General features: G+C 40.0%; 1 protein-coding gene across 1 annotated transcript in view; it reads right to left on the minus strand.

The window, feature by feature from the left end:
* poln (polymerase (DNA directed) nu) overlaps positions 1 to 25,397 on the minus strand; it is a 51,777-nt gene that overhangs the window by 9,012 nt on the left and 17,368 nt on the right. Inside the window, exons 14-19 of the mRNA XM_078276619.1 lie at positions 25,249 to 25,305; positions 23,671 to 23,736; positions 15,723 to 15,780; positions 13,238 to 13,315; positions 6,945 to 7,056; positions 5,024 to 5,106 (exon numbers count right to left, since the gene is read on the minus strand). Of these exons, the coding sequence (XP_078132745.1) occupies positions 5,024 to 5,106; positions 6,945 to 7,056; positions 13,238 to 13,315; positions 15,723 to 15,780; positions 23,671 to 23,736; positions 25,249 to 25,305 (454 nt within the window). The remainder of the gene's footprint in view (positions 1 to 5,023; positions 5,107 to 6,944; positions 7,057 to 13,237; positions 13,316 to 15,722; positions 15,781 to 23,670; positions 23,737 to 25,248; positions 25,306 to 25,397) is intronic.

Raw genomic sequence — 25,397 nt, forward strand, 5'->3', positions numbered from 1 at the left:
AGAGAAGAAAGTTGAAAGGGGGTGAGTGAACAGAGAACAGACTGGACCAGAGGATAAAAAAAATGAAGAGAAAATGTAGAGGCAAATGAAGGGTGAAAGATAGAAGAGGACAATATAAAGTGGGGTGGGGCAGGATCAGGGCAAGAGATGTGTGTGTGTGTGTGTGCGTGTGTGTGTGTGTGTGTGTGCGTGTGTGTAAAGTGAAGATAGACGTGCTTTCCCAGGAAGTGTTAAAGGTGTATACTTTGTAACAGGAGTAAAGGAGCGGGCTACTAGGTGACGAACAGATCGATAGAGGCGTGTAGAGGGTGAGCTAAAGAGTGCCGCAGTGTGTGTGTGTGTGTGTGTTTGTTTGTGGTTTGGAGCTCTAAGGGGTGTGTGTTAATGTGTGGTTGGTAATGAATAATGTCACGCCAAATAGCTGAGAGCTTGTAGGAAGGTTAGCAGGGGGGACAGGGAGTAGTTTTTGCAGTATCATAAGCCAATGTGAAAAATCATTCGAGAAAACACGTACTAATAAAATATCAATGAGAATGCTGCAAATAAATCAAATCAATTTAATGTTTTAAGAATCAATATAAAAATACTTCAAATAAAGTTTTAGTCAGAATAATAGGTTGACCTTTAATTCTTAGTTCCTAAAAGTTGACTTGGACAAGAGTACCCTTAAAGCGTAACTCTCGCCAAAATGCAACCTAGGATCTTTTTGTGAATGTACCCGAGTCAAACTTTCGTTTAAAAGCATATTTAGGACGGAAACGCCACTTTTAAGATTTACCGTATTCTCGTTTTTCGGTCAAATGGCCTTTTGAATGGGAGTCCTAGGGGCACTTCTATGCTAGCCTCAAAATAGCTATTTTTAAAACACTAAGAAGGCTCGACACAACATGAAACTTTGCTCGAAGTATCACCAGGGGCTCTACACATGAACTTGAGTATTGAGAACATTGTTTGTGTACACAGAGTTTACTAAAAAGAAAGGTTTTGAGCAACTCACGTTAGCAGTTGTTTACGCTATCCGCCATTTTCCCAGTCAAAAATAGGCGATCCCCGAATGCGAATGAACGGACTCCATAGGAGGAAATGTCATTCTTATATGAGGCTCCTTTTTCAACTACAAGATCAATATTGTGTTTCACTAACAACAAAACAATGAATTATCCGTGCATTCATATGGAACTAAGCTTAAGGAGCTTTCCATCTTTACTCTCCTCCCTCGACTATTTTTGACTGGCTTGATGGACGGCGACTGGAAAAACAACAGCTACAGTGAGTTGTTCTTTTTAGTAAACTCTGTGTAGACAAACAATGTTCTCAATGCTCGAGTTCATGTGTAGAGCCCCTGGTGATACTTGGAGCAAAGTTTCATGTTGTGTTGAGCCTTCTTAGTGTTTTAAAAATAGTGATTTTGAGGCTAAGTGCTCTCCCATTCAAAAGGCCATTTGACCAAAAAAGGAAAATACGGTAAATCTTAAAAGTGGCGATTCCGTCCTAAATATTCTTTTAAACTAAAGTTTGAGTCAGGTACATTTCACAAAAAGACCCTAGGTTGCATTTTGGCGAGAGTTACGCTTTAAGTACTGTATTCAAGTGTTTTTGCTTATAAAATGGCACCCCATTGAATACTTGATAGATATAAGATGGATATGTTTTTTTTGTATTAAGAATAAGGATAAAATAAAAAAAGCCTTGGAGCAGATGAAGACATCTGAATTCATTTGAGTTGGCATGTCTGTCTGTGTGGCAGGTACACAGTTGTGGGAATATGTCCATTTGAAAAAAATTAAAAAGTAACCAGTTAACCTCTATCATTTCCATTTCATTCTCTTTATTTTCCCACTGTCTCACCACCTACTTTATTTGTTGACCCATTTGAATACGTATATACTGTATGCCTGTGTGTGTGTGTGTGTGTGTGTGTGTGTGTTCATGACTCCATAGCACTGCTCTGCCCCTCCTCCCTTATCTGATTATTGTCTTGTGGAGAAAGCTTCCTTTTAGTATTTGGTAACCATGGCAACCTTCTGTTAAGTGACTGATTAAAATAAAATGCAAAGACAGTGTTTCCTTCCCTGTTTGTAAATATACAGCTGCAATATATGTACAGTAAATGAAAAAATAGATTATATTATAGCATATAATATAGGCAATTTAATATAGGCCCTATATTAAAAACAAAGTGAAAATCAGGCTTATCTCTGAGAAAGCTCCTTCAGTTGTTTAAACAACGTGAACAGACTGATTAAAAGAGGGAGGACTGATGGACTCAGCGATGGACTGAAGAGTGTGATACAAAAACTTTATTTGATCATGAAGCTGATTGTTATTGTACAATTCTCTGGTTTATCAGTGAAGTGTCTGAACTACACTGCGGACTGGATTCTTTACTCACAGAGTGACAGTTGACTCACATGAATGGGTCCAACACAGGTTAAATGCGCATCGGCAGGTCATCGGCGTTACATACTGTATGTCAAAGTTAACGTTAGATCCAGTAACTAATGTTTTTCTTTTCTGTAGAGTTTTTAGCCGCAGCATTACTAGCGGAAACACTAGTATTTACTAGTATTTAGTAATTACAGGTTTTCCTGTCCTACTTAACAAAATATGCAGCTGTGCAAATAAAAATAAAACTGTAGGCAGATGTCAGCAGTGTGGACCGGCGCTGTGTCTCCCTCCATGTTGCAGGAGAACCTGTAAACGAGTGGGGGTGCGGAGAGTGTGAGAGAAGATAGAAATGGATTCTTTGGGGAAGAAATGGATTATGTAACACAACATCAAACTATATCGACATAAACAGTATTGTCTCATTCTATATCTCGTTATACCTTATAAAGTCGATACACTGCCCAGCCCTACCGCAAAGAGCTGTCTGTCTAGATACTGATCAGGAGCTCCTTCTATTCCTCCTCTCATATCCCTCTTAGTCTCAGCCCCACCCACTCTTCCCCTTTCCCCTACATTACTGTCTGCTTCACAACCTCCCCCGTCTTGTTTGCTTTTAACCTACATTTCCTCTCTCAGCATCTCACTTTGTTGCTCTCCTTTACATCTCCTTACGCACTCCATATTTTCTCAATTTTTAGCACTGACCTTTTGCTTTATGAATTGTCGCTGCATGCATCCCATGCCCCCCTTGTCTTAAATTAATAGCTTTTACACATTCACCTCATTGGTTGTTGTGGTTTAATGTGTTTCCCAGAACTGACTCATTCATCAATGTGTGTGTGAGTGAATGTGTTTTTGTTCTCATGTTTGTTTTCTCCCGCTGAGAAGTGACTCCTAAAGTAGAAATGCCACAGAACGCATCATCAGCTTGAGAGCATCAGATTTTGTTGAGCTCTACAATGCACTCTATGCATACTCCATCCAAAGTGAGAGATAGCCACTGGTTCAGTTCCCAAGCTTCATGCAAACCATGCGCTTCTGGTCAGAAATGATAACTAGTGCAATCTATTTAGCTGTATACCACAAATCCAGCCCATGTATAGGCTACTGATCATTTACTTTAAAGTAAGGCTGTGTTCAGACAGAAAAACAGTGATCTGGGGTCAATTAAACGGCCCATTTGTGTGACGTCCTGTTGTGTTCTTTAACCCCCCAATGTAGCACAAGTAGATTTTAGTCGGTCTCAACTTTTCGCTGCAGGCCTGCTGCATTTTTTTGCGTGTCCTCCCTGCGGCAAACCCCGCTACAACCTAAGCGCACTACCCCCATTCAAAATGAATGGAAAGACCTGCGTTTTTGCCGCACCGTCTGACGGCTGACGCAGGCTGTGTGAATGCCCACTAAATGAACATCAGTACTCAAACATGTCAAATTCAGTTAAAGACATAACAATAACATCGACACCTCAGGTATGAAAGCTGTATGAACCAGCAAAACTTTTTTATGCATGACATACACTAAAGTATCCACAGTTTCTTAAGCAGGATATAACAAGTAAGTAAGCTTTATAATTTTTGATTCTGATTTTCCCTAAAAAATGTCCCGATGTACCTAAAGTTTATAGAGATAACTATATATATTAAATATGAAAATAATGAGCCCTTCATGTACAGCAGAAGCCATGTAGGTACGGCAGTCATACATAAATGAAACAGGTATGGTTAACTGTGTTTTGAAAAGGTGCTATAGTCTGGTATAATAGCAGTTTTGACAACTCTACAGTTATCAAAACTGTTATTATACTACAGACTTTTGAAGATTAAGCATTTATTATTAGTCAGCCCAGGGCCTATTTCACAACACACAATTGCAGAAGCTGGTGTGAAAAAAAAGCTCTATATACTCTACATAAGCATTAAAACTGGCCACTGGCAATAAAACCTGATGAAGAGTGCAGACTGCCCGTAAAACCTCTCTTTATCACACAGGTGAAAGCACAAATGCACATGCTCTTGTTTTGTATGCCCAAACACATGTCCACATCAGGTTCATATATACATGTGCTAAACACACGCACGCACACACTTGACTCTGGTTGTGTGTGTGTGTGTGTGTGTGTGTGTGTGTGTGTGTGTGTGTGTGTGTGTGTGTGTGTGTTTTCACAAGAGCATACACATGTGTGTGAACCAAAAATGGGTCACAAGTGACACAGACAAGTCTCTTTTTGGGCCACGTCGGTGTATTATACATTCATCTTCCTCTCTATTTTTATCTTTTCCTGTGCCTCCACCGTCTACCCCTCATCCCTGCCCGCCCTGTGGAATCAGGAATGTGATCCACAGCATGAAAGAAATGCTATCCCAGCAGAAACCACTGGGCATCTTTGTTAAAAGATAACCTAAATCTTATGGTACTGCAATCTCTTCCCTCCTCCTCTTTCTGTTTTATTTATGATTGATATCTTTTGCTACATTCACACAATGAACCACTAGTAGGTCTAAGTGGTCTGAACCAGTCGCTGAATCACTTTTTTTTTTTTTTTTACAATTTTGACAATACAGGTAAATTGTAAAAATTGTATGTTCATCTGTGAGAGTGTGCCTGTCTGTGTGTGTGTGTGTGTGTGTGTACTTACCTGCCCCGTACACAACAGAGTAGACAATGCGTTTGGCATGTTCCCGATCCTCAGAAGTCACCTCACCCTCACTCATACCCTTCCTGAGTGACAAAGATAAACACATTGAGAGAGACGCGTTTGATTCTATACTACATTAAAATATACATATATATATAGAGTGTCTTACTATTTTTCATGGGAGAACAAAATGGTCAAAAGATTTGTTTGAAAATCCAATTCTAACCCAGTTGGAGAATTAACTGATGGTACAAGCCAAAATTAAGGTGTTTTTTTAAAGGGAAATATGACAATGCAGTCCTTGGTTGACCAATGTGTGTATATATAAAAAAATAAATAATAAAAACAAAAAAAAAACAGGGACAACCTTGGGACAGAGAAGGTAGAAAAGACAGAAAAGTGACACAGAGAGGGAGGAGATAGAAAAATCTGAACAAAAAGGAAAATAAAGAGAGAAGCTATGTGAGATATGGAGGTTAAAAGGACATGAAGTACAAGGAGACAGAGGGACTACAGATAAGAACAGAGAGAGGAGGAGAGAGAAAGAGGCAGGGATGGACAGACAGAGACAGTTATGTAATGTGACTCGTAGACAGCCGTAGTACTGGGGATCAGACAGGGCAGGAGGACACGTCTGCAAAGTGGCATTTCTGGAGGGGCTGACTGGGAGCTGCCACTGCTGATCAGTGTTGAGAGAGTACCCGCCCCCACCACATAATCACAATCACACACACACACACACGCACACACACACACACACACACACACACACACACACACACACACACACACACACACATTAAAACCTTATCTGGTGAGCTTCAAGACTCCAGTTTCATGATGTCAGATGTCTTGATGCCTGTAGCCTCAGGATAAAGACTCTTTGAGGTGATTACACTTGCAATCCCTCTCCTTGTTAAATGCCAGGTTAAGGTAAATTATGGGTAACCTATAACCTTCAGTGGGTGACTCGAATGAGAGCATTTCCCTTCACTGTGCATCTAGTTGATGGGAATCCATACTGGGTTTTCACTGCCTCCTGCTGGCAAGGCATTAATCTATTTTTTCTTTTATCTGGTACACTACTGTTCAAAAGTTTGTAATCTCCTGCCACAAAAGTTTGATTAGATACAGCCAGAAGTCTGAGGAGACTACTCTATATTATAAACATATTCTTTTGCATTTAGATGTTTTTTTTTGGGTGCAGAGTTTGTAAAAAAAGTAATGTTTTGAACATGGAGAAAAACAATGTACAATGGTTCAACCAAACTGACAATTGAAGGGGCAGAAAGAGACAGATTCCTCTGAGCAACAGTTAAATTAGAATAGAAGAAAATGACAACTAATCGATTAATCTTTGCAGTTCTAATCAACAGGCGTGTCTCTTTAGCAAAGCTATTCTTAAAACTTCACAAAAGAAATAGGTGGTAAGTCTAGGATTAGTACTATTGGAATTTTATCAGGGAATATCAGCTTAACATACTACGGACTGAAAAATCTCTTCAATCTAACCACTGAGTAGACTGCAGAGGGCCCAAAGAAAAACAGGACACTAATTTACTTATTTAACTAATTTATTTAGAGCCCAGTTGCACCGTTATGGTTCATAATGATCGAGGGTCTTTTTTGGCCTGGAAAACAAAATCAAATCGTATTTGCGGGAAAGATGGTTACAACAGCATTCTCCCCGTTCATGAACACTGTGGGGCACTAATTGGAAGTTTGAATCACTTAATTTATCATTTAATAAAAGCTTCTACATTTGTCTTAGCCTTCCATAAAATGTGCTTGTTGCTGTTATGTGTTACTGTTAGGAGACACACATGCATCAACGCTCACCTTGGTAAGCTGTTCATGTGTGTGTGTGTGTGTGTGTGTGTGTGTGTGTGTGTGTGTGTGTGTGAGTGAGTGCGAGACCTACCACTGAGAGGCCAACATGGTAAAGACGTCCGCCTGCGGGTTGGTGAAAATGCGGAGCAGCTCAGGGTCAGAGGAGAGGTGAGCCAACAGACGTAGCTCCACCTGGCAAAAGTCTGACACGTACACACCCACACCCGCGCACACACACACACACACACACACACACACACACACACACACACACATTCTCAATGTCACATCTAAAATCATCATCATCCAATCACAACATTGAGATTTGCGGAAAAATACTTATTTGCTTTCCTTAGAATTAGATGAAAATATCGATACCACTCTTAGACATGAGAGTGGTTTTGATCACAAGAGAGGGAATAAGAGTATTTGCCAAATTGTCAAACTATTTCTTTAAACTATAGCAAATATAAAAAAATAGAGATATATAACACCGAAATATTTCATGGAAATTAAAAAAAAAAAGAAAAGCTGAGCCTGTCCTTCTTTGACATGATGTTGCAATTATGTTACTGCATCTTATCCACCTAATTCTCTATAATAGGTCTTGCAACAGGATCTTCTGTGAATGCATCAATGTGATCTGAATGAACTGCCATCATTTGGATCTAATTTGCTACATCCGTCTCACAGTAAGCAAACGCTGCTACCACATAAATCCATGTAAAGCTGGGTTAATAAGGAAATGTCAGGTTCCTTGGAAGCCCATACATGCTGATATTAAACCTCGATGTGACTATTCACAGTGACCTCAGGATTGTGTGAATGCAAATGTTGCACCTACTGGCTAAAAATCAAGGAATAGTTCACTAAAAGGTGACCTGAAACTTGCGTAAAGATAATTACTTCTTCTGAAGAGTCCATCATGTTTTTTTAATCCTCCGTGTCCTCCTTGGCTACATAGCAGTGTGGAGGAGGGGTGGGGCTGAAGCGCAATCACGGAAGGCTTGCGTCATGTGGATGCACCGACAGAAATGTTGTCATTACTGAGAATTTCTCATGGGGGAGACAGAAACTATGCACTAAAGCTTTAAATTCCTAAACCTCATAACATAACACAACAGGTCGTTTGGCGCATGCTTCAACAATCTGTATATATTTAAAGTTTCATAATATGTAAAAGGGATTAGCATCAAGTGTAATCATTTTTGCCAAACAATTTCTAAGCTAAAATATCTTCTTCATCTTTTGTTGGAGAATTAAAAAAGTTGAGGTCAATTTGGAAATAGGATATGAACTGCAGGACAGACACAATTTCAGGACAGTAAAGTTGCAGGACAGACCTAAAACAAGTTGTCTTAGAAATTTGCCCAAGGGACTTACATAAGCAGAGAGATGACCAGAGGCTTTAAATGCGACAAACTGACGGACACACAGCAAAACATCTACAAAATAGGCGGACAGAAACTCTGTCTCACCTAACTGCACACTATAATACAGCTGCGTTTAAAGATGCACACAAACAGACAACTCCGTAAACAGAAATAAGGACTGACACATGGGAGAGCGAAGACACTCACACGTGTCTTTGTGGCGGGGGACATTCTGTTAGGGCGACATATCCTGTGCTCACAGGTACTCTAGCTTTCTTGTCAGCTTGGCAGATCTAAACTGAAACATCTCTCAAGATGTAATCACACATACACACACACTCATATCAACCGCAGTACATTCCATTACTGCTATTTCACCCAGATGCATCTCTTCCTCTACTCGGCTACTTCAAAATCAAATAAAACTCGGCAAATGTGGGGGAAAAACGACAAAATGGATGGCGGAGAAAATGAGAGACTTTCTCTCAGTGACGATGAAGCAACCAGCTGTAATAGGTTTCTGCTAATGTGGGAAGAGAGAGAATGATGGATGATGTGTGCATGTGATTGTGAGGGGGAAATATCATGCACTGAAGCATTAAAGTTAGTTAGTTACATTTCTTAAAATTAAGATAAATATGACAATTTACTTTGATACAGTTTTCAGGTCATATTATTCGGCCCTACTGAAAATTCCTCAGCTGTTCAGTTCACAACGCAGGTTAAAAGGAACACCAGCTACCGTTTAACCCAGGTCAGCCGCCATAGATTGAAAAGGAAAAAGATAAAAAGGACAGGGAGAGACTCCAGTGGGATGGATAAAGAAAGGAAAGCAGGGCAGGGTTGTGATGGTGAGGTAAGCAATGAAGGAAAAGTTTCTAAAGATATCCTCCCATCAATGTTTTATGAGTCAGATCACATTTCCTCCAAGCATGGCCGGCAGCTTCAGAAACATATTGCTGACCAGGATGTGTGTGTGTGTATGTGTGTGTGAGAGAGAGAGAGAGAGAGAGAGAATTAATAATATGAGACTACACATGCAAGTGTGATCTTGAGTGAGTATGTGTGTGTGTGTGTGTTGTCCAAGGCCTCCTTCTAACAGAGGTGATAAAAAAAAAAACAACAATCAAGAATCCTTGTATCGTTCCATACAGTAACTTCCTCTGTAGATTAACCCTTTAAAACTGGTTTTGTTCACTGACATTTGTGCCCTTAAACTGAAACTATACAGCTGTTAATATACAGATTTAGATGCTAGACCAGGTAAGATTAATTAGTATATTAACTATGAATTTACTGAATAGCCATTATTGCTTTCTGCTTGCTTTAATCAAAATTTAAATCAATTTTAATTGAATATGTGTAGCCCTTGCAAAACTTTGACTGTTGATGCAAACAAATACATAAGGTAAAAGTAATCCCTTTGGGTTCTGGCCACTTATTGTTATGGTTTCGGTATTTTGCTTTGCATTTTGTTCTATTTCTGTTGCCTGTGTGTTTATTTCTGTTGCTGTCTCCTGTGTTGTATATTTATTCTGTATGTATTCTGTGAACTGTTTATTTCATTGTATATATTTCTGTTCCCTGTTTTGTATTATGTTCTGTTTCCTGTTTTATTTTTGATAGTCTAGTTTTCTGTCTTGTCGTGTCTTGTTTTACTTCCTGTGTTTTCCCGCCTTTTTTGATTATTCTGTCTATCCTAATGTGTTTCACCTGCTGTGTCACCTGCCCCTCGTTACCTCGTTACCCAGTGTATTTAGTCCTTGTGTTTCCTTTGTCTGTTGTCAGATCGTCTTGTGCTTTTCCTGTCAGTTTGTGGTCGTGCCTTGCCCGTGTCAGTTCTCTGGATTTGTTTTGTGCCTGCTGAAGCCTCAGGACTCCGTTGGTTTGATCCTGTGTTTTGTTCAAATAAATCTTCATGTTCAACCCTTCTCCTGCCTGCCTGCCTCTCCCTGCATTTGGGTCCTCTAATTCCCTGCACCCATCACAACTTATGATGGTATTTGTTATTATTTCTATAAAAAATGTATTGAGCAATAATTTAATTAAAATAACTATCTGTAATGAAAACACTCATTAGTTGTAGCGCTAACAACGCACTTTGTAGGGTCATGCATTACTTATAATAGAGAATATTAAAAACAATAAACTGGTACTAGCTCCTGTAATTCCTTGGAGAGCATACTAAGATATTGAGGGGGCTATGCTGTGGGTCATACATTTTAATGCCGTCACCCACAGTATCCTGAACAGCCCTTTGCAGTAATGCTTTGCAGTACAGTATGAAGGTTATGCATACAAGCTTGAGAGCTCAACTAAAACCTGCACAGTGAGAACATGAAATGTCCCCTGTGGGTTGTGGTTGGTCTCGAGAGGCTTCCAGGAAGGATGATTCGATCAGCATACAGGCCAAGGAAATCTAAGGATTTAGGTAGAACTGGATTGTGAGAGTTAAAGTCAACTGGGAGAAATGTATGCTACATGTACCGTGTACTTAATAACTAATACCCCAGAGGACAAGAGGAGGGACTGGACCAAAATTCCAATTGAACGCAGGATTTATTCCAGAAGAACAGCTATTAGTCTCAATCTCAGTAAAGGTCATCTTCTGTAATGCTACAAGTATTAAAAATGTTGCTTTACTGTTGCAATATGTAATGTGTTTGGATTGGAAAGTGTGACTATATTAAATCTCACTGTAAAGTAAAATATTACTAAATCTTCTACTTTGATGAATAAACAGACCGGACTCTTTTTTACCCATGTCAGTATAAATACATTTTTTCACCAATTGTTAAACCCGCAATGACTAATTTTTGGCCATATTAAGGAAAGTGAAAACAAGTTGAGAAAACAACATATCATTTCACATAGTCCCTTGATATATTATAAAAATATCGATTATAGCCACTTTAAGTAATATGTGGGAACAAAACTGTGAAAAAGTACTGACCAGTACAGTACTGGCCCTGAACATTGTGATTACTGATGGTAGATGAAGTCAGTGGGCTATTTACCAAGCATACCCACACAAGTATCCTCCATGAACCTGTGCATTTACAGTATTGTTCTGATGAAGATCAGTAGGCACCATGTCGCTGCACCATGACTTGGGGCTTGCCAAACAAACCAAAAATAAATTTTGCATTAGCTCATTTCTACTGGTACAAAATAAACTCTCCAAAATTACTGCTATCATGACAACAAAGCACATTATGCACCTGCTGTTAACATTTTGCTTAACCTTTAGCTAACAACTTCATCCTGTTAGATGCACAAATGATCTGTGTTTTTAAAATGCAAATTGATATTTGTCAAGTAGCCCCTTTGTACAGTAGAAACATACAATATCTTGCACAAAAAGAACTCGCTATTCTAATAACCACACCACTGACACAACATATGTTGCTCTTTACGAATGCTGCACACAACGATTGTATTTTTTAGACTCAAATTTATCTTACACTATTATGGACTAGGGGTTAAAAAATAAACAAAATGGAAAAGCTGAACTAAAATTAACAGGGTCGATGAGGGAATTGGGCCTGCCTTTGTTCTCATTTTGGCTAGCCTCTCTTTTTCCTCTCAGCTCCAGCCCCCACACACCAGCAGACATCTCCCAATAGAAAATAACTGAGTTGACAATTGCAATATAAAAACACACACACACACACATCAGGCACACACAGGTTGCTTGAGGACAGGGAGGTTTAAAATAAAATAAATATAAAATAAAAGAATAGTATGTTTTATCTTTGGTAAACTAAGCCATGTTTTGGGTTGAGGGTTGGATCGATAAACATAACACACACTCAAGACAAATCTGCGTCATACCCCCGCTCACACAATGCTTTTACAGACATGAAAGCAACATTTAGATACATAATTTGTGTTGACATGCCTCTTGGTTGAACTTTTTCTAAGGACACTGAAAAGTGATTGTAGATGAAACAAACACACACACACACACACACACACACACACACACACACAAACAGCAGTTGTTCCAGTTTGGGAAGGACATCGGAGGACATAAACGGGTGACTGGGCGAGGGCTCCCTGGAAGGGGTTGTTTCCATGGCAACCTGGCCTAAGTGCATGTGTGTGCCTTTGTGGTTATGTGGTTGCGAGGGTGTTAGCTTGCCTGCCGGTGTGTGTATGTGTGTGTTTGTGAATCCCTGCCATGCTGTGTGTGTATATGTGGGATCCTCACTCTTATCCTGCTGCTGCTGCTGTCCTCCTGCTAACCCTGGTTTATCTGTCTGGTTATGTAAGTGCGCGACAGTGTCAGGGCCAGCAGACACCCGGCGTTCCCAACAAAACTCTTCCAGGCTGACAGTGTCCCAGCTCTCCCCTCAGTCTGCACAGCATGGACCTGCGGTACACCCTGAATGACCTTCTGATGCCAGCTGAGGTTGTCTCAGCATAAGAGGGTTTTTCAAAGTTACAAACTTGAAAAGTCAAATCAAGCCATGGGAAAACATCTATGCTGATTTTAGACTGTACATGCAAGTACAAAAACACAATAGGACCAAAACTCGGACTCTTGTGTCGCTGTCAAAGCAGGTTTTCACACGTTTTCCACAAGGCTGAATCGCTCCCATAGGTTTAGTTGGTCTCTGGGTCAACAGTGACTGCAATGACATGCCTGAGCAGCTAACTGCTCCTCAATCAAGAATAAATTAATTTGTGTAAAAACATGTGCAATGATTAAAGTCTATGCCTGTGACCTTTACTTCTTAGTTGCATGCTAAGTACAATGGACAGATCCAAAGTAACTGTTTTAAACATTAAAAACATAAGTATGACTAACAGCAGGAAGTCAAAAAAACATATTAGAAGGTGCTCAGTAAAACATAAAAACAACTGACTCCCAAAATATATTAATCAAAACCTTTCCCAAACACAATCTGAGCCTCATTACTTTGTATCAGATTGGGTGACAGGATTAAAAAATAGTTCTGTATGTAAGATGTAAAACATTAAAGTTTGACATTACTTATTGTCTTACCTGCAGCAAGAAAAGTCCATCCTTCCTGAGGGATGAACATTGCCCGAGGATGAACAGTCACCACTTCCTCCTCCTTTCCTGTGGGGACCAAACACAGACCCCTGAGGAACACCTCAGCAAATCATCCCTCACTGCAAAGAAGAATATTTTGTGTGGTACAGGAAAACTGAAACCTGTTTTTGAGGAACACAAGGGTTTCCAGTATTCATTCATTTACAGAATTTAAATATGTCCTATTCAAGAAAAAAAACATTTCATGTGATGAAAACAGTGTTTCGCTTCTAATAAACATATAAAACTACCACAATACCATTTATTATTGTATGTTAGTATATTAATAGTATTTTCTTTTGTCATTTATGTTTGAGGTTTAAACTTTTAAAATATATACTTATGATTATAAAAAAAATTAAATTAAAGGGAACACAGATTTAACAAAAGTTTAAAAACTGGTATTAAAAAAGACAGGATTTTGTAAATAATAGCAACTTGTGTGCCATGTTTAACAAACTGGAAACCACACACACACACTTAGGTTATCCCAACTGCATTTGTAATTGTGTCGTGCTCTATCAGTTCTCCATTTTATTATTAGAAACACTGGTTAGATGCCATGCAAGGCAAAACTTAAATTAAATCGACCTTCCATAAATAAGCAGAGCATCTCATCATATGGATGTCTTTCACAGCACAGTTCAACTACCCTGTGTGTTTATTTGTGTGTTGGACAAAGAGAGACACACAGAAACACAGACAGTGAGTAACTGGGGACTTAGAGGAGCAATAAAGAGAGCTAACACTGACATACATGCTGAAGTTGAAAATGTGGCATCACACACATGCAGTCACTGTAATCAGTTGTTTAGGGCCTCACCTCTCACTTCAAGACATAAAGCAATAACTGATACAGGAACAGCAGACAGAGAGAGAGAAGAGGGGTAATGGTGGAGGGAAAGAAGGGATGATACGAGCCATGTAGCAGGGACAGAGAGAGAGAAGAGGATCTGATGACAAGGAGCTTTGGGAATCTGACTGAGTGAGGAGCAGAGGTGCTGATGTTAGCACAAATGAATCACTCAGAGAGAGAAAGAAACATATAGAAACACTGAGGAAGCAAGGGACAGAAATAGAGCATTAAAGCTGAGTGTGGCACCACTGGCTGTGACTGACAGCAGAGTCAATGTGGCCTGACCATGCCAACAGATAGATGGACTTGTTTGGATGTTTTATTCATCTGCAAATGGAGAAATTTTTTGCCCCCACTGTCTCAGAAATCGGGGCATTTACAAAATTGTGAGGGGCACTTTGAAAAATAGTAATTAGTGCATAAAGTTGCTGAAGCATACTACTGCTATTATGAGTGCCTTTCTATGTAACTGCGCTGTTTGCGTATGTTAGAGACGGAAATGGAAATTAAATGAATACAATAAAAATGCTGGCTTAATGTAGGTTTAGGATATTGGCCTAAACTGGTAAATATTATTTATTTATTTTCAAAATCTTGTGGGCAATTTTTGCCCCTCAATCACGTTTTATAGGAACATTCTGAGATTTCATCCCTATAATTTCTGAAACTGAATGTAGATAGCGCCTGACTCTAAACACAAAGTGTGGTCAAGGCTGAGCATGTATAAATTATATCATGAATTACAATTATGTTATAATATAATTGATATGGAGCTCTCAAGCAAATCTAAGATTGCCAAGTTGATGCTTGTGTCCATATGGATATTTTGTTCTCCCCAAGCTGTCTTAAGAAAAACATTGTTCTCATAAAAGTAAACAGAGATATTACATTTCAGGTGAAGGATGGGCTTCGTACTTGATGTTACATACGTGATCAATAAAACACATCTGTTCATTTTCTCAGATGTTTCAACTGGCTCTGCAACAGTTTACACACTATACAAGGGCCATTCTCACAATGAATCTTGGAACTTTGTTAATTTACCCTTCACAATCCTTTTCTGTCCTGATCAAACCGGCATAATCTTATACCAGACAACACAATGTCACCCTTAACATCTTTTAATCCAGCGTCAGCATCATGTAGGGCTGAATAGGCCAAATGTAAAATATTTTATTACTGAATTACGTTAATTAGAACCTGATAGTATAACTATACACGGCTTATTGTGCACATTTTAAATATCATCCTAAAATCAAATATGCAACATAAACTAAATATCAGAAGCCACAGTACAGATAAGACAAACACAAATGTTAAGGAGACACTTTTAGTGACTAGCCCTTGCTGCTGCAGACTTTTATCATCCTTATAAAGCCTCTTTACTAGCTCACTGCTCATCAGCTTTTTAGATTCCCTGAGAGATGTCTCCCTTGCGCCAACACACACACACACACACACACACACACACACACACACACACACACACACACACACACACACACACACACACACACAAATGCCTCATTCTATAGAACGTGTGGGAGGTGTGTGTTCATGAGTGTGTGTGCACCTTACCTTCGATGTACTGCTTCTTGGTGATTTGAAGTGGCTGTCTTGGCAGGGCTTGGAAGTTCTAGGGAGAAAACACATTGTGTAAGCCTGCTGGAGTTAACTATTTCCCTGTGCAGTGTGTAGTTGTACTGCAACAGTGTCTCATTAGTCATTACTCTATAGAAGTGGGTCTTCACATTGTCAACATAGTGTTTTGTACAGATGAATTATTCCCTACTGCGTGGAAACCTAAATAAACTAATATAGCTCTACATAAGTGAGAAAGGTCAGCTGTATATATCTGCAGCCACTCCCAGCATGCTCCTTTGAGGCAGTAATGAAGGGATGGAAGAGGAGATGGAGGTGTGGAGGTGATCACTTGTGTGTATTTGTGTGCGTTATAATAAGATGATGTCATCCCTCTTCAAATGAGGCTGGTGGGAGTGCCTCCAACTACGTACTTCATTGTAAAACTTTTTTATTATTTTTTTTAAATATTTATTGACAGGACACAATAACTCAATCCCTGTCCTCATTGCACCTCTTGAAATTCCCCAATATCCTGTTTATGACCAGCAGAAACCCTCTATAGCATTTATATGGCAATGGCTACTTTGGTTAGCTGACATTAAGAAAAAACAGAAAGCCATCCTGGGATTTTAGCCAAGACTACAGATCTTTCAAGTTTTCAGACATACATCTTAAAATAGGAACAGCCTGATGCTCACTGGGTTCCTGGCCCACCGTGCATCGACCCACTGAGTAATCTAAGACGTTGCTGATATAGACACACATACATAGAAAATTACACGTATGCAGTTTTCTTCTGCCTGAAGGAGGAAAAACAGCAAAGGTTATAAGGCATATCAGCCCAAATACACAGTGTAAGGGAGAGAAAAAAAAGTGCGCTCAGACTCAGCAGTTCCAATTTAATCCCTGTTAATCCCACTGTAGCCACTCTTTCAAACACACAAACAACTCAAGGTGTGTGATTATGTGTGTATAAGGAGGTTGTTAAAGGTTATTTACCAAGGACTTGCAGGACGCATTAATTAGTGTGTGTACATGGAAACACACACAGACAACATTGAAGGGGACTGGCAAAGACAGGGACATAGAAACACACACACAAAAACATAACAGTGTTTCCCATCATGGTCAGAACCCAAACATGTACGTGGGTGATTGGTTTGACAGGTTGGTTTGACTACCATAAGTGTGCATGCTTGTGTGTGATCCAGAGAGAGAAAACAGCTCTCTGCTTTCAACACTCATTCATTATTCACTAGATAGACAAACAGGACTGCAGTGGCAGGGTGTGGCCATCAGGGTCCTGGCACCAATCTCTCTCTCTCTCTCTCTCTCTCTCTCACACACACACACACACACACACACACACACACACACACACACACACACACACACACACACACACACTGGACCAGTACATTCCACCAGCTGGACAATAGACAACTACTGTACATGAGCTAAATGACTGCAGTGTATATTTTGGGCAGAGTATATGAGGAAAAAGTGCAAGTTATTACAACTGTATGTGTTTCTGCTGTGTGGGTGTGTTGCCCTGATGCTTTCCCATCATGGACAGTGTTGCAATGACGACAGCATAAATCAGCATGCACGCACGCACGCGCATGCACGCCGCACGCACGCACGCGCACGCACGCACGCACGCACGCACGCCGCACGCACGCACGCACGCACGCACGCACAGCACGCACGCACGCACGCCACACACACACACACACACACACACACACACACACACACACACACACACACACACACACACACAATCACAATCACAATCACTCTCCTCAGCACCGGTCAATATACATAGTAACCTCAATGTACACACAACGTGTGCAGGATCAATGTCAATACACACACACACACACACGCAGATTGCAGTTACACAAGCACTTTTACACCATCTGTCTGTGCCAATGAAATGAAGTAGTGATCAGAAATGTAACCACAGACTGATAAAATGTTGCTTAATAATCTATTGCCGCATTTCCACTGCATGGTACTGCACAACTCTACTCAACCTCGACTCTTATCAAAAGTTGTGGATAGTACATGGTACTTTTTTTGGAACCAACTCTGTTGAGGTTCAAAGCAAACTGAGCCGATACTAGAAGGCGGAATCAAAACACTGCAAACAACTGATTGGTCGGAGAGAACTGTCACTAGCATGACATGGGACATCCTGCACAAACCCGCCATTTTTATATAGCCAAGGTACCGGCAATAGCGCCCGCAGATTGTTTATTCACCTCACCCAAGATTTTGAAAAATTACAGCCAGCAAAACTACGGCGTACAATTGACGAAGTGCAGACATCTTTGTTGAAGATGATGTCACTGCCGTTTCATGCGGCTGCGCTAAGGCGATCAGCTGAAAATCCCGCGTACACTGAGGGGGTACTATTCGCAGTGGAAAACAAAATAGAGAAAAGCACAATATGTATGTACAGAAGCAACACATGCATGCTGTCTGTCCAACATATGCAACTTAAAATGCAATATATGGTAATGACTATTACAATAATGACTTAGACCACACACACTGTAGGTGTGTGTGGTCTAAGACGTTATCACCCTTACTGTGACATGAGGAACAGAGAACCAGTTCATTAGTGGACACTGTGTGAGGAAGACTGCGAGAGCCTGGTTAGAGTACACACACAAATTCACACTAATTTCCTTGTATTTAATTAATTTTGTCCTCTAAATGTGTAAAACTCAAACAAATATAAGAGTTCAAGACACAGACAGCAAGCAAGCGCTTACACAGTGTGTATGGCACATTAAAATGCACAGACACACACAAACAGATACACATGAGCACTGGCACAGGACGGGCTCCATTAAATGGCGGCCGATGTTGTTCCTCCCCTAATTACATCAACATGTTTGAATTACAGAGCTGACACAAATGCTGGTGTATTACCCTTTGTTGCACACATAAAAACACAGACAACATAAATATTCCTACGCTGTCAAACACAAAACACACACGCTACTTGAAAATATGCTTGAGCAATTGACTGCCAAACACACCAACACACATGCTTGTGTTTTCCTCTCCTGGGCTCATTGACTTTTAATGGGCCACTTAATCATGCAATTGCGCTTGTTTTTCGTGTTGTCTTTCCACAGCACCGTTCCTTATTCTACATAACAACCTGGTGTTTGTTCGTTTTAATGCCCCACTTATGGCCTAATATGGGTTCACAATGGCCTGAAAATGAACGTGCAGCGGGTCTGCACGGAACCCACAAGAGCCTGACAATGAGACATGTTGCCAAACCGCCTGTTAGCATGGTTAACCCAGGGATTTCATGTTTTTAGATTAGCTTTGGTTGAAATATTAATGAAGGCTTGGTTAATGCTATTTCATTTGTAGATAATTAAACAATCACTTAAAGCAAAGATATTGAATAGGGGGTCTGTGACCCCTAGGGGGTCCTCGGAGTTAGTGCAGGGGGGCCGACAAATTATGTTAAAACATATTTTTTTGAAAGTTTATTTATTCAAAAATTAAAATATGTCTGAAAATATACAATAATATCAATTCAGCAAATATAAATTGGCCTATCTGTGAAAAAATACATGTAATGTACACATTGAAGATAAGTTTACTATAGATAAAGTAGCCACTATGGTAGCCATATACAGTTAAGCTTAATGATTCACTGTGCCTTCCACATTAAAACATGATGCATACATAATATATTAATATCCATTAATTTTCATCCATCCTGCCAAGTTTAACATGTAACTGAATTTGATACAGTATATGTACAGTAGTAGGGGGTCCCTACTCCATCTCTCTTTCAGCTAAGGGGTGCCTGGCCTAAAAAACATTGGAGACCCCTAACTTAAAGTATTCATTGTGAAAGGGTAGGATTATGCATGTGTCATAATGAGTGACTGCTGCTGGTCCAACAGTTTTTGCATTCAATTATTCAATCACTATGCTTCCTGTTGGGTATAGTACCAGCTCTCCATCTCTGTTTACTTTTTAGCAGCAGGGTGGCATAATGAATGTTTAGACCATACTGAGCTTAAATAAATTCCCTCTTTCACAAACAAAATGGACCTAGAAGGTAATCTCAGGTGCTAATTGTCTATGACTAAATAAAGGGTCTACATATAGAACCATGTATTAGTTGCTAGTATTGTCCTGACCTAGCATTATAAATCTGCATGCCAATTCTTTTTTTCACACTGCTACATCAGTGCATCTGGCTCTAATTACACACAGATTGTGAGCGCAAATTGAATGAAAGACACACTGCAAATTTCCCTGTGCTGTCATAAACATAAATCTGGCCCACAGAGAGAGAGGGTGAGAGCCTCAGAGGAGTACTGCCATGTTAAACAGATGGGGACGACTGAATCACTGTGCTGGTGTGGGGTAATATAATCACACTGCACCAATTTATTGACTCGACATGGAACACATGCACACATACAAACACACATGCATGTCTGTATGCCCACATTTAACACTGGGAAATTATCTCCATTCACACTGCAACCACAACCAAACACACCCGCCAAAATCCATCTGCTCAGCATGAAGAGAGAGAGATCAGAACATGGCTGCAAAACCCACAGCCGGCCTATCCATTAGTTGGGAGTAGGGTGACTAACTAGAAGGCACTAAGACCCAGGGTGGAAGCAGCTCCCTGCCATCAGTCGCTGTCCCTCTGAACTCTAAGATTGCTCCTGATAGCAGTGTTGAAAAAAGGTCAGTTTATCTAATAGTGGCCATGGCTGATTGATATACAGTACTGGAGCAGATATGGGACTCTAGGAGCACTGTCTATGGCAATTTAATGTAGCCAGTAAGAATCTGTGACCCAAATGTCAGCATCATTTTTAATTTAGGTTACTGTCCAAATGAATGAATTACTGAGGAAAAAAGAGACTTCTGTCTATGATTAATTATGTGCTGCAGTCCAATTGTTTTCATGAATATCATATTCTTGCACTTAACTATTTACTTTGCACGGCAGCTGGATTCTCGCAATATCACACCCTTTCTCCCTTTTCTATCTCCCACGTTGGTAAATAAAATAAGATAAGTTTATGCCTGTGTGTATGCACCAGAATGTATTCAACACTGCCAGGGAGTCAGCAGAGAACATGGCACACACTTCAGTAAAGTGCTTAGATCAGCCTTGGGAAGACTTTCTGTAACTGCAAAACATTTAATAACTAAATACAGAGTTTGACAAGCCCTAATAACAGACACAGCTGCACAATCATAATACAAAACACACACAACTTTACATCAATAATGCAATAAAGCAGTGTTCTTACATATTGCCATATCAAATATTTGTCCTACACAAAATTAGAAAAACGTGATCTGTCTAGAGTAAACATTGTACCATATGATTGTAACCTAGGCAATAAGTAAATCATGATAAGAGTGGTAAATGTGCACAATCTATAGGTAAAATCCCTCAGTTGAATTTTAGAGATTTTGAGTCTTGCTGTAGGAGAAGGTACACAAAAAATTAAAAGATTAAAAGAAGTCACCATTTAGAGTCAAACCCACTGCACTTCACCCTTTGACACTACAAAAGAAACAATGGTTTGACATAAACCCAAAACTGACAGAACAGTCTGTATGTTGTTTTTTTTGCAGGAGTGAGTGACTTTCATGCATTTGTGCGTGGCATGAATGTATATAAATCTTGGAACACCATAAAAGACTCAGGTGCAAGCTGAACAGTGCATGGAGAAAGAGAGAGAGCACACGATATAGGGCTGCATCAAGGACCCGGCAATATGAATATTGTTTCAGCTTTGGTGCTACAAACAGTCAGGAAGAAGGCAGAGGAGAGAGAGAAATGAGCCAAGAGGATGTTAAATCTTATCTGTCCTCTTTGGTTTCACTGCTACACTATTTAGGATGTTAATGAGAGGAAAAGAAAATAAGAATGGGCAGGAATAAAGTATCATGTAGAGAAGGGGAGGAAAAATAGACTTGAGAGAAAGCTGATATATTTTCTTCTAGCAGGTAAAAACAGATGAGGCAAAGCTCCACTTCCCTCCACTGAGAGACTCACTTCTTGCAGCGCTTTAAACTCAGCACCAGTTTATGGCTGCCATGCTTTAATCCAGGCACCCCTTTGTTACTGCAGTGTGGCTTCACCTCAATTGAACCCACAACAGATGAAAGCTAAACCCCTCTGCAGCACTCCTCATTTGAATATGCGTGTGTGTATATGAACTGTATGTGTGTGCAGAGTTGTGAGCGGGTAGCCTGGTCCTACCAGACTCTCGTACATTTCATTTAATTGAGCGGAAGTACGTAGGAGGGCGGAGCCAGGCTAGTGAGCGGCAGGACAGCTACCTATTTTTCCTTAACGCAGAACTATAAACAGCGTTCCCCCCTTCAAAGCAGTGGGAAGTGACATGTTATACACATGGAATAATAATAAGAAAAAAGTCTAGAGGGAGTTGACTATTCTCCCTACTGTCTCTTTCTGATCTTCTCAGTCTAATCAATGAAGCAGCAGAGTTTGTCTCCATGCTCTGTCACGAACTAAACTGAACATTTAAATAACTTTATTCATTATTTCTAGTTTTTTTTAACCATTCTATATGTAGAATTGCTGTCAAACTGGTTGGATCCCTTACTGATGATTAGTAATGGTGATTTATGAAGTCAAGTCTAAGCTTGTGCTTAAAGTGTTAAACGCCCCGTAACAAAACACTTCTTAAAGCTATAAAAAATCAAACAATGAGCATGGAGCTGAATCAGCTAATATTCCTGATTGCAATTTTGTGTTCTTTAACACTTTCGTTGGGAACAAGTTATAGCACAACATAGGCATGAAACGCACCAAATACACAACCAGAAAGAAGCATCAACACACTTAATAGGAAGCTCAACCAAATCCCAGAACTGTGTTAGAGCAGAGCTGTGTTAAATTGCAGCTGACCAACAGTCACATAAATCACTCCGTGACCGTACAATCAATTCAATGTGTAGCTCACACACACAGCTGCAAATCGCTTAGAGAGATTAGAAAAGTTCAATGTCTCCACGGTTACGTATGTGTGTGTCAGAGCAGTGCTCAGTGACAGAACCACTGGACCCTGACAGCTAGGTAATGTTGAAATGAGCTATCGACCACACCATACTGAGGGGGGGGAGAGAGAGAGAGAGAGAGAGAGAAAGGTCTGTTTTTTTATATATGTATTCTTCAGCACGTTGTGTCTGCATTTCATAGATTACTGAATGTACTTCTGACAATAAAACTTTATTTTTGGTGATAAATTCATGAATTAATTTCATGTTTTAGTTATTCTTTATGAAAATAAATTCTCAATTTGAATGTAAAATAGATAAATCCCACAATGCCTCTGCCATCAAAAAGCTATTGGTTAAAATTGATTGTTGTGTATTTTCTGATGGTCTAAATGTTGTTTTAAACGCTTTCTGAAACACTGTACATTTAAAGATACCTAATATTGACACCAAAAACTATGCAAAGCTACTGTCAAAATACTAAAGCTCCCCTTCCACACACACACACACACACACACACACACACACACGTTTCTCCGCCTCTGGACATCCCAAAGAAATTGCAGCTTCGTATGTATCCCACATGCCATTAACTTGCCTAATTTTAACCAACACAGACACTCAGGTCCTTCCGTTTCCAGTATTGAGAGTTTGATGCGAGTATTGCAGACATGAACAGGTTCATGACATGCCGGCAGCACAGCAAACAGCACCTACTTTCCACACAGCCTGATGTTCAGCACCATGGATAGCTCTGGTGACTTAACACTGTTGTCCTGTTGAAAAACAAGCAGGAGTAGCTCAAGCCTATAGCAGCCACTTAACAACCCTGATCAAAGAAAAACAGATGAAGACAGAGAGAGATGTGTAGGAAAGGCAGTCAGGTCATACTTACTGGGTGCTTGGCTGAGACTCTCCCTGTCACCGAACTTGTCTGGTACCACGTAGAGGAAACGTAGTTCTGATGTGTTGTTGAGAAAGACAGAGATGCAAAGAGAGTCAGATAAGGGAAATTGAATAAAATCCAACATGTTATGACATCAACTTTTAGAGGCAACAACTTTGCAAACCACAATTACATACTTTCATCACATGATATACACGTTTCAACGAGTCAGCTATCAGTAATGTTTCTATATAGCCGATTCCTATCCAACGCAGCTTGAAAACAACAGCTGTGATGCTCATTGCCATCTTCCCTCCAATTCTGCCTTTGGACCGACAAGCATCAACAATGACATATGAATGATTGATGCCCAATTTGAACAAGCTGTTTGTAGACTGTAGTGCCAGTTTATTTGCAGGAAATGCAGCGATATTGTGCTCAGGGCTGCTGTTTAGTGATGTAACCCCAACATAAATGACATATCAGTATGTTGCTTGTTGCTAGAAGAACAGCTAGGAGATATGATAGGTGATATGAGACTAGATTCATTGGCAGACATGGTAGACCTTAATTATTGCTTTTTTCTAGTTGAAGGAAATTTACAGTGCAAGCTTTTACTTGCTTGGCCATCATATTCACTTAGTTTGCAGATTTTGTTTTTCTCAGAGACCATACTGAGAAAAACAGTATACTGTCTTCCTGTATAGATTCCATGATATAAAACCACTAATACTCATTCACCTAAATACCACCACATGCTTCATATCTGGGTTATGAGTAAAAACAAATCACATTTGTTTTTGTCAACAGCACCCTTCTCTAGCTGGGACTGTTGCCCGCTCTGTCCAAAAGACCACCAAATGAATCACCACCATCAGAAGCCAAAATGGCTTTAGACACAGCAAGACAGACTCATTTGCAGAGTTGAGTAAGCACATATTGACAAACACAAGCTGCTACTCCCATACAGAGCCCCATGTGGAGGGGCAGTCAGACACAGAGCTTCATCTTTTCTTTGCCAATTCAGTAAAGCAGTGGCAGTAAACAAGACCAACAGCTTGAAGAGACCAGGAAGATGTTTCACTATTAGTTACTACAGCAGCAGCATCCAGGCCCGTGAGTGCTCTCTGCTGTAAAGGTAGTGCTATCACACCTTTAGAGGTTGCAGTATGTACCTATGCTGTAGCTGTGCTAAACAAATATGAATAGCCTACAGCATTACGCTGTGGTTTTCAATTGTAGTACTAAGTACAGCAGAATAATGATTGTGACATTTACACCAGCAGCACCTTTGAAGGTGAAGAGGAACAACCCGGGTTTGTCTAGTAGCATATAAGCACTGTTCTAGTGCAATAAGGCAGAGCCTGCAGCATTCTCTCAACTCTTGTTTTTACTTTTTTGTTAAGTTATTCCAGCCTCAAGGAGAGAAGTCTAGAAAATGCATTAACTCAGAGTGAACAAAAAGGGGGTTACACAGTTGTGAAAGATCTTGTTTGTAAGACATTCTACTTGGTGAGTGTGTGTACCATTATTAGGTTTACATACATGGACAATTTGTCTTTATACAGTAACTGCCTGTAGGCTCACCTTGCTCATCATGCATGAGAGAATCCCATCAACAAAAGTGGACTTGATTTTGTGAACCTGGGGGTTACAATGCAGACAGTTGTTAATAGAAAACCAACGTTTATACTTTGAGATGCTCTATTTCATACTTCCATATCCATATACTTTAT

The sequence above is a fragment of the Sander vitreus genome, chromosome 19 (genome assembly GCF_031162955.1).
Source record: "Sander vitreus isolate 19-12246 chromosome 19, sanVit1, whole genome shotgun sequence".
Taxonomy (NCBI): domain Eukaryota; kingdom Metazoa; phylum Chordata; class Actinopteri; order Perciformes; family Percidae; genus Sander; species Sander vitreus.